The following is a 9,657-nucleotide window of genomic DNA, read 5'->3' as shown; positions in this document are numbered from 1 at the left end:
GCTCCTCTGAGGCTCATGACTGGCAGCCGGAGATGGGTTTGCCCTGGGGCAGCAGGAGGAGTTCATTCAGCCCATCCCAAAACCTTTTGTTTCTTCTTCTCTTCTGCATCCTTAACTACTATTTCCTGCGGAGAGGATCCCTTCCTGGGCAGCATTGTCTCCGATGGTGGTCCTGCTGCTGCAAATGTCAGGAATGGGACATTTTCATCATGTCAAACCTTTTCTCCAGAGCTCTTCTGAAATGAGAAATTTTTCCAAACAGCCTTTCCCTCTCACATTTTCAGCTTGCTCACGAGCTGAAGGAGATGGCTTATCGGAGCCTCTGACAGCTCCTTGATGCCCCAGGTTCCCAGGGCCAGCCAACAGCTCGTCCTGGTCCTCTGCAGCACTGTGAGCAGAGGGGCTCGCTGGCTTCTACCCGCTCTGTACTGGGCATGGGAGGTGCTGGGGCTGGTGTGGGTGCAGGGGTGTGTGCATGGGTGAGTGCAGGGATGTGTGCAGGGGTGCAGAACCTGCAGCTTGCTGGATCCTGCAGCTCCTTCCAGCTGCCAGGCAAGGCTGAGGCTCAGCAGTGGCTCCAAACTGCCTCCCCCCACCTCATCCCTTCAGAGTCCCCCTCACTCTGCCCTCAGGCACGGCATTGCTCCAGGACACACACTCCCTCCCCAATTGCCAGCGTGCCTCCTTGGACAACTGAGCCTTTATTGAGCTTTGCCCCCGCTGCCCGCGGGAGGGACGGTCGGGGGCCGTGGGGAGGATCCGGGGGGCGCGGTGCCTCCATCACCAGCGATCACTGCTGCACTCTGCGGATGGACTGGACCTGGCCCGTCTGCGCGTGGGAGCCCCACTCCCGCACGTGCTTGTACCTGCCCGCATGGCTGTCGCTCTCCAGGAGGTACTGGAAGCCCCGGTAGCCCGGGTACTGCGAGCAGACCCACCTGCGACAGAGCAGAGAGCGGCGCTGCCTCGGGGCTGGCAGCACCAGGGTGCAGCTGGCGCTGCGGGCGCTGAGCAGCGGGGCAGCAGTTGCCAGAGCATCCTCAGCACTGGCACGTGCCTGCGGTGCCAGGTCCTGGTGGGGCTCAGCCACCCCCCTGGGGTACTCACGCTCCAGAGCGGACCAGGAAGGAGCCCACGGCGCTGCTACCCCAGCCCAGCGCGGGCAGCGAGGGGCAGTCGTCACTCAGCTCCCCCCGCCGGCCCTGGAAGTTCTCCTGCTCGAACACCACCAGCCTGCTGCGCCCGTGGTCCTGCGCCGAGAGGGGCACAGCGTCGGCACAGCCCTGCCCAGTGTCCCAGCAGCAGTCCCAGGGCAGGGAACCGGCGTGGGGGCACTCACGGCGCAGGCGATGGGGCGGAAGGAGCACATCCTCTCCACGTGGTAAGCATTGCTGCCGCTCCATGCCTCCCAGCATGGGTACTCACCACGCTCCAGCACGAACTGCTGCCCCTGGAAGCCGCAGTGCTCGAAGCCTGCCCACCTACGGGCGTGGGAACGGGGTGAGACCCCCGCGGCACCCACCACCCCACAGCACAGGGAGGACATTGCCCTGTGATCCCCACTCACGCCCCACTCTCGATCTTGCAGGAGCGGACGGTGCTGAAGCCGTGCTCTGAGGTGCTGTAGCAGTCGGCGGTGAACTCGTGCTTCTTGCCCTGGAAGAAAGCCTCATCCCACACCACGATCTGGGGAGGCCAGAGCAGGTCAGGGGGCTCCGTGGCTGCAGAGGCCCTGAGCAGACACTGCAGCCCCGTGCCTGGGCCGTCACAGGGCTCAGGCTGCGGCGCCGTGGTCCCCGTGCTCACGTACCTTCCAGAGACCGGAGGATCTGCAGTGGTGGGTCATGGTGGCTCTGCTGGGGCACAGGGGAGCAGGACTGGTAAAGCCTGCCCTGGGGCTACTGCACTGACACTGCAGCCTGGCCAGACCCACCAGCACCGCGCTGGGGGCTTGGCCCTTCCCTGGGACTGCCACGTCCTGGGCAGTGCAGGTGGATGAGGGCAAGAGCCTGCAGCACCCTGCTCTGCCCCAGCCTCTGCTCGGCTGACACCGCCCTCAGGATCCTTCACCAGCAGCATGGGAGGCAGCAATGGGGTGGCTTTACCACCTGCCCAAGGCTGCCACAGCCCTGGCAGCTTTCCTGGCAGCCTGGCCCAGCACTGAAGCAGGGTGAGCATGCTGCTTGTCCATGCAGGCATGTCGTTGAGCCCCGGTGTAGGCAGCCCACTGCAGGTCCCAGAGCACGCTCACCACGTGCAGGCAGGGCCAGTGCCCGGGGCTGCAGCCAGGGCAGTGCTGAGCCAGGAGCTCTACAGAGGTGGCTGCGTGCCCATGCCGAGCCAGCAGCACCCTGCCCTGCTGCCACGGCCCGTGATGCCCCTTGAGCCCCTCGTGCCGAAGCGTGTGACAGCAGAACAGTGCCACAGCCCACCCCTGGCAGCTGCCCTCATCTCATGCCCAGCTGCAGAGCCCCAACAGCCTCTGGCCATGCCATCCCAGTGGCCTCAGATCCTCCTCCACATGTTCCCATGGCAGCTCTGCTCCCAGGACTTGGCTGTGCAGGGCAGGGGGAGCTGCTGCCAGGCTTCTGCACTTACCTGGGGTGAGGTGCTGGTGCCTGGGGAGGTGACATGTCCAGCAGCCCTCTGATGGGCTTTTATAGCCTCCAAATAGAGACAGAGCCCAGGAGAGCATTACTGAAACCCCTAACTCAGCACATGGTGGGGAGGAGGGACCCGGCAGAACAAAGGCAATGCTGCAGAGAGGCTGATATGCTGAGAGGCCACAGCTCCCGCTCCCCTGACCCACTGGGCATGGGCTCTGAGCCCCACACGGGACAGGGCAGTGGCAGGAGCACCAGCAGACCCCAGGGACAATACTCCAGCTCTGGCAGGTGCCCACAGGCAGCACTGCCTGTCCTGTGCCTTGGCTGGGAGTGCAGGGAGGTTTTCTCACCTGCATTTCTGGAAAGGAGGAGGAAAGATGGGGCTTCACTTGCGGCAGCACTTGCTCCTGCTGCCAGGGCACAGCAGCTCTCCCCAAAAGCTGGGGCAGCTCTTTTGCAGGTTGAGCACACAGCAACCACAGAGCACAGAGCAAACACAGGGGGGAAGGAGGGCTCAGGAAAGCAAAGGGCAGGTTTGCAAAGGCATTAGAGGGACTAAAGATGCAGATCAAAGCTTGGGGAGCACCGCAGCAGCCTCCTGCCTCTGTGCACAGGGACCTGGATAGAGCCTGCTGCATCCACTTTGTGGGTACCAAAAGACCTTCAAGATTTTCCCACGATGAACCCCTGACCAAACCATCCTGGGGTCGTGCTGGGAGCGTGCAGGGCTCAGCAAATGTGCTTTTGGCACAAGTTGCCCCCAGCCTCTCGCTGTGGCCTCAGCTAAACTCAGCTTGCTGCTGGCCACCAACGCAGCGAGCACAACTCACTGGCTCTCCATGACATGCCTGCGCACTACGAGGTGGTGATGTGGAGCCCAGGCTTGGGCAGCTCCACTCTGGTTTTATGTGCATCCTCCATGCCCCTCTGTGACGATGTGGGATGGTGCAGAGAGGGGATGCAGGACAGTGCAGTGCAGTGCAGTGCAGTGAGGGGTTTTCCAAACACCTGCAGCCAACAAGGGATGCTCAGTGTGGAGACTTTGTGTCTGGGAGTCTCAGGAACTGCAGGGGACAGATCCCTGCTGTCACCCCTTCCTCAGCACTGTCTCAGGGCAAATCACTGGGCTGCAGAGGAACAGCCAAAGCAGCATGAAGCAGCCATCAGGAGCCAAGTCCAAAGCTGCTGGGACCTGGGAGAGAAAGTGGAACCAGGAGCTGGGCAGCAGAAGCTGGAGGTGAGTGAGACCTGTGGATTAATGCCCAGGTTAAAAAACTCACCCTAGATCCAAGAGGAAAAGAATCCAGCTTAAAGTCGAGATCTGTCTAACAAGCATGAGAATGAATGTAAATGGAAAGGCATGAACAACAAAAAACTGCCCAGCATGGAGGTGAGAGAGTGGCCTGGGGAGAGTCCAGGGGGAGTGGGCACCAGCTCCTGTGCCAGGCCATGCCCCTGGGCACAGCACAGCCCCCATGAGATCCCAGGGAAAGCAGGAGGGATCAAAAAATGCCTTTTGTTTGGAATTTTGGGCAAATAGCCCAGAGAGTGCAGCTGGATCCCACTGCTGCTGACTGACACTTCATGCTTGAGGAGAAGGGAAGATGATGGCTCTGAGCTTTCTGAACACGCAGCTGTGGGTGAGCTCCTGCTGCCAGTGATGGAGAGGCAGCCCAAAGGCTGGGGCTGGATGCAGCACCAGGCTGGAGGTGTTAGGAGGGACTGGGAGGAAACAAATGTGCAGGTATTTACAGGATGAACAGGATCATAGCAGGCAAACAGGGAGAGCAGCTGGTCAGGGTCTCAGTGGGAGGCAAGGGAAGGTTTCTCCATGGTATCACCCAGTGCAGGAGATGCAGCACAAATGGCTGAGCTGCTGCAGGGACCAGTGCCCAGCATGTGCCTGGCCAGGCACCCCACAGCCCCCTCCTCCTGCTGTCAGAGACAGCACCAATACACCAAAACCCTGTGTGGGGTTTGGTACCATGCAGTGTGGTGATAGCCAATGAGGGATGGCATAGAACAAGCACAGCATGGGCTACATGGGCTGAAAACAGCTACAGCCCTTGCCAGGGGAGGCAGCACAGCCTCAAAGAACACTGCTCCCAGAGACTGGAGCGGCCTGGGAAGAGTCAGCTTCTGTTACATGTCACTTGGAGAAAAAACCCCAACTCCTGATGCACCTCAAAACGCTGGAGTCTCACGTCCTGGCACCTTCAGGGCAGCACACTCGGGTGTTTGTGGGGACAGAGGGATGGTTAAAGAGAGGGGAGAAACAAGCCCCGTGTGGCCACAGGGCTGGGTACGGTGCAGCCACGGGCACGAGGCAGCTGCAGCCTCCCCGGTCGCTCTGGCACAGCGGCGGGCGCGGTGCGGGGCTGGGGCCGGGCTGCTGGGCAGGGGAGGGCTATATATGCCTGGCCAGGGCGGCTGCAGGCGGGGCGGCGGGTGCTGCCCACGCTGCAAAGTGGCACGGTCAGGCCTTCTGTTGTGCCGCGGGCACAAAGGAAAGTGCTGGGTTCAGCGGCTGGGCACGGGGCCGGGGAGAGGCTTCCAGCTCGCCCAGCGCTTTGCAGGATGTGATGACTGGGCGGCCGCGCAGACACTGATGAGCTGGCAGTTCCTTTGTGCGCCCGCCCGGGGGTCTGCCCTTGCCAGGCTATAAAGTGGGGGCCTCGCTGCACCCCAAAACACAAGCCCGCTCACTCCAACAAGAAGCAGCAGCTGCCCAGGTAAGAGGACCAGGCTGCAGCCGGGCCCGAGGTGGGGAGAGGGGAACGCGGGGTCCCAGCTGTGGGCACCCCTCTGGCCATCACACCTGGGGACACCCCGGGCTCAGCATCCCACCGCCCTCCGCTCCCCCAGCAGCCGCTGGTGACGCTGGCCTGTGGGGCCACTGGTGCTGCTGGAGGCTTCATGCAAATGGGGAAGGCTGTCCCCTTGCCAGGCACACCCCGTGCGGGATGGACCCAGCACCCCTGCAGCATCAGGCCCCAGCTTGGCTGGGGAGAGCAGAGGGCAGCTGGGCTCTGCGCCCAGGGTTGCTCTGGGCACCCTGCAGCAGTGGGACCATGCTCAGGGCTCTTCTGGCAGCAGGAGAGAGTGGGCACTCAGGACCACCTCAGCCCTCCTGGCTGCACTCCAGCCTGCACCTGCCTGGAGAACCTCCTGTGCAGCTTTTCTCCTGGCCCCAGCTGCTCACCCCATTGCTGAGTCCCCCATCCCAGTGCAACTGTCCCCTGGAGCAGGGCAAGGGCTGGGAGGGGTAGTGGGTGCCCACAGCCATGCCTCCCTTCTAACCTGCTGCTGGCATCTCTACTTGGTGCTCTGCCCCAGACTTGAGTCCAACACCACAATGTCTGAGACCACAAAACCCGCTGCTCCTGGCCAGGCTGCAGATGAGAAGGAGAAGGCAGCCCCAGCACTGGCTCCATCCCTTGACCCCACTCCCATGGCAAACAGCAAGGGCGAGGAGCCCTCCACAGAAGCCTTCAGGGTAAGCACCGCTGCTCCCCACACGCAGGGACTGAGAGATGGTGGCAGCATCTCCAGGGTGGTCAGCAGGAGGCTGCAGGTGTCTGGGGGAAGGACCCTCTGAGAGCAGGAGAGCACAGACAATACCATCACTCCCTGCTCTGTGCCTCCTGGGCTGCAGCTCAGCGGGCACAGGACACGGGCAGCTGCTTGCATGGCTGCTGCAGGAGGGATGCTCTGGGTACCCCGTGTCTGGAGCAGCTTGTGGGGACCACGGGGTTTGGAAACACTCTCTCCCAGGTCACGGTGTCAGTGCTGGGTGCTGCCATCCGCTCCCTCCAGACATCCCCTGCCTGGAGGTCCTGCAGTGGAGGAGGAGGCTGCAGGTGCCAGGGCCAGCACTCAAAAGCTTCCGTGACACCAGGATGATGCCACTGAGGTGCTGCAACAGGGCTGGGGATGAGGGACGAGCAATGTCAGGGCTCTGCTGACACTTCTGCGTGTGCCAGCCTCGCTGGGGGCCAATGTGGGCACCAGCATGGGGAGACACGGCTTTACGGCAGCAAAACTGGGGCAGGATGAGGCTGTCTGGGAGCAGGGATGGCTGTCAGGTGGGACATTCCTGTGCTAAGCCCCACTGGGACATGCACAGAGCACAACTCAGCTTGTTTGGGTACCAGATCTGGAAAGCTGCAGGAAGCCCTGGAGAGCCAAGAGGGATGTGTGGGGCAGTGGGCTCACCTTGCAGGGTCCATGCAGGGACACGCATCACTGCACTGCCCTGCCCTCCCCATCTGACCCTTTCCCTCTGCCCCAGATTATCATCTTCGACCAGGAGAACTTCCAGGGCAGGCAGATGGAGTTCACCACTGAGTGCCTGAACCTGGCAGACCGCGGCTTCGACCGGGTGCGCAGCGTCATCGTCACCTCTGGACCGTAAGTGACCTCAGCCAGGGAGGCACCGAGTCCCCGGGGCTGCCTGGGGGAGGGGGAGATGTGTTCCTGGGGAGCAGCCCCATGCTCAGCATGACATGCCAGGGCATTTCTTGCAGCCTGGGCAGAGAGCAGAGCAGGGTCAGCACAGGAGCTGTACTGGGGACCTCAGGTCTCCTCTGAGGAGGGCAGGACAGCTGGGTCGCTCCTGGGGAGGCAACCTGGCAGCAGCAGCAGCACAGCCCAGGGAGCTGGCAGTGCTGCAGGGAGGATGCACAGGATATGGCTTGCCCTGAGGGACTGGGCAAGGTGACCTGCAGTCACCTCACATGACACCATGTAGCACTGATGACTACTTTTTTATTGGGAACTCAGAACATCCAGCTCTTCTTGAAATGAAAGGGGGAAGGAGCAGCCCCGGAGGAGCTCAGGTGTGACACTTGGGAAGCTGCACTAGATATAGAAAGGGGCAAACTTGGAGAAGTGTCACTGGGGTCCTCAATCCTCAGAGGCTTCTTGAGAGTCACTGGTGAGATTCTGTGCTCAAAAATATACTCAGGGAAAGACAAAAGCAAAATCAACCAAGCTCAGTGTTAGTGGCACTGCCTGTGGTCCCAGAACACGTCTCCCACCCTCAGGAAAATGCCTGTTGACATCCACACAAATCTCCCCATTTTGCAGGGGAATAGGAAGCAGCAAATGCAGGGCTGTTGTGGAGCCAAGGGCTTTTGGAGCCCTGAGCCTGTGGCATCCACAGCACAGCAGCACCTCCTGGCATTGCCAAAGAAGTGACATTGCAGCTGAATAAGCCCTAAGGACCTGCACTTGGGTAGTGGGATGAATGCCAGAGCTGGATGAAGCTGGGGCAGTGAGGTGTGCCAGGATTAGACAGCAGCCCTGGCCTGGGCTCAACGGAGCAACAGGGAAAATAGTGGATGTCCTGAGCTAAGGCAAGGATGAGCCTCTGGTGCAGGGCTCCCCGGCTGCCTCGGGGTCCTCAGGTGGGAACAGGATGGTGGGTCCAGTCCTGTCACCCACCACTTGTCTGGGTGCTGCAGGCTGTCTGGCTGAGCTGAGCTGAGTGGGAGAGGAGCTGCTGGGTGGCATCTGACCCGCTGTCCTGTCGCACCCCTCTCCCCAGCTGGGTGGCCTACGAGCAGGCCAACATGCGAGGGGAGATGTTCATCCTGGAGAAGGGCGAGTACCCTCGCTGGGACACCTGGTCCAGCAGCTACCGGAGCGACTGCTTCATGTCCATGCGTCCCATCAAAATGGTGAGTGCTCCAGAGGCAGAAGGCACCCAGCAGGGTCTGACTGGGGTCATATCAGGGCTGGATCCATGCTGCCCAATGGCTCACCGCAGCAGGCTCCGGGGCTGTGTGTATGAGACCCAGTGCCTCCCTTCTGTCTTCCCCAGGAGGCTGAGGACCACAAAATCTCCCTGTACGAGTCTGCTGACTTCAAGGGCAACAAGATGGAAATCCAGGAGGATGATGTGCCCAGCCTCTGGGCTTATGGCTTCTGCGACCGCGTGGGCAGCGTGCAGGTGCCCAGTGGAACGTAAGCCGGGCTGCAGAGGAGCTGCCTCCTGCCAGGCTCCCCGTCCTCCCCACACCCTGTCTGATCCTGAGCACCCACACAGGGCTCTCAGGCAGCCAGAAAGCAGCTCTTTGTGGTGATGTAGCCAATCACCCAGGGGGCTGCTTGGGAGGCAGGGGGCTCTGATGGCTTCCCAACACCACGCCAGCCACTTGAGTGCTGCCCGTAGCAGCCAAGCGCTCAGGTGCCCTCTGTTTGCTTTCCCTGCAGCTGGGTCGGGTACCAGTACCCTGGCTACAGAGGCTACCAGTACCTCTTTGAGACCGGAGACTTCCGACACTGGAACGAGTGGTCAGCCTTCCAGCCCCAGATCCAGTCCATCCGCCGCATCCGGGACATGCAGTGGGACCAGAAGGGCACCTTCGTCACCCCCGACGTGCCCTCCGACTGAGCGTGCCCGCAGCTACGAGCCCCGCGCCCCGCGGGGCAGCCCTGCCTCCCCTCGCGCTCGCCTGCTCAGCACTTTCCTTGTACATTGCACATTCCCTGGATGTACTTACCTTGTGAGGCAAATTAAAAAACACAGAAGACTACAGCTGCTGGGGAGTGTGTGAGTGTGGGTGGGTGTGTGTGAGTCAGTGGGTGTGTGAGTGGGGGGGTGTGTTTGTGAGTGGGTGTGTGTGTGTGAGTGGGTGTGTGTGAGTGTGTGTATGAGTGGGTGTGAGTGGGTGTGTGTGTGTGTGAGTGGGGGGGTGTGTGTTTGTGAGTGGGTGTGTGTGAATGTGTGTGTGTGTGTGTGTGTGTGTGTTGGGGTGCACGGCCGTGGCACACAGGGCTTTGGCTCTGCCTTCCCGTCCTGCTCAAGCCTCGTGCTGGAAGCCAGGAGGACGTGTGTGAGGGGCATTTTGCCTGGGGAGCTGTGCTCGGGCAGGACCCCTCCACGCTGGGGCTGCAGCGAGAGGGGAAGCTGAGAAATTGAGAGCACACGTAGGAAAGGGGTTGCAGGGGCTCCTCTAGCCCAGCCTCACCCCTCCATGGGGCCTCTTGCAGACACAGGGGCTCAGGGTGCGTGGAAGCAGCTGGAGCATGGGGGTCCCGGGTCTGT

At 61.5% G+C, this 9,657-nt stretch overlaps 2 protein-coding genes across 2 annotated transcripts; one reads left to right on the top strand and one right to left on the bottom strand.

Annotated features, from left to right (window-relative positions):
* Nucleotides 1–790: 790 nt before the first annotated feature.
* Nucleotides 791–1,846, bottom strand: CRYBA4 (crystallin beta A4). The gene is made up of 5 exons (XM_062010182.1): nucleotides 1,811–1,846; nucleotides 1,568–1,686; nucleotides 1,340–1,481; nucleotides 1,108–1,250; nucleotides 791–938 (listed from the first exon to the last, which is right to left on the bottom strand). Exons 1-5 carry the CDS (start codon nucleotides 1,844–1,846, stop codon nucleotides 791–793), a joined length of 588 nt encoding a protein of 195 aa, XP_061866166.1.
* Nucleotides 1,847–5,961: 4,115 nt separating this feature from the next.
* Nucleotides 5,962–9,003, top strand: CRYBB1 (crystallin beta B1). Its single transcript, XM_062010084.1, has 5 exons — nucleotides 5,962–6,102; nucleotides 6,898–7,016; nucleotides 8,155–8,287; nucleotides 8,431–8,573; nucleotides 8,823–9,003. Exons 1-5 carry the CDS (start codon nucleotides 5,962–5,964, stop codon nucleotides 9,001–9,003), a joined length of 717 nt encoding a protein of 238 aa, XP_061866068.1.
* The last annotated feature ends 654 nt before the right edge of the window (nucleotides 9,004–9,657 follow it).

Source organism: Colius striatus, chromosome 17 (genome assembly GCF_028858725.1).
Source record: "Colius striatus isolate bColStr4 chromosome 17, bColStr4.1.hap1, whole genome shotgun sequence".
NCBI lineage: Eukaryota > Metazoa > Chordata > Aves > Coliiformes > Coliidae > Colius > Colius striatus.
Note: the sequence above shows the minus strand (reverse complement) of the source record. Positions and strands in the feature narration are given on the sequence as shown.

Bases quoted from the DNA above. Each gene is read 5' to 3' on its own strand.
- CRYBA4 (XM_062010182.1), bottom strand. From the start codon at position 1,846: ATGACCCACCACTGCAGATCCTCCGGTCTCTGGAAG. The intron at 1,687-1,810 runs GTACGTGAGCAC...TGGCCTCCCCAG, and splicing joins GATCCTCCGGTCTCTGGAAG to ATCGTGGTGTGGGATGAGGC. The intron at 939-1,107 runs GTGAGTACCCCA...GCTCTGTCGCAG, and splicing joins TTCCTGGTCCGCTCTGGAGC to GTGGGTCTGCTCGCAGTACC.
- CRYBB1 (XM_062010084.1), top strand. From the start codon at position 5,962: ATGTCTGAGACCACAAAACCCGCTGCTCCTGGCCAGGCTGCAGATGAG. The intron at 6,103-6,897 runs GTAAGCACCGCT...CCTCTGCCCCAG, and splicing joins CCTCCACAGAAGCCTTCAGG to ATTATCATCTTCGACCAGGA. The intron at 8,288-8,430 runs GTGAGTGCTCCA...TGTCTTCCCCAG, and splicing joins CCATGCGTCCCATCAAAATG to GAGGCTGAGGACCACAAAAT.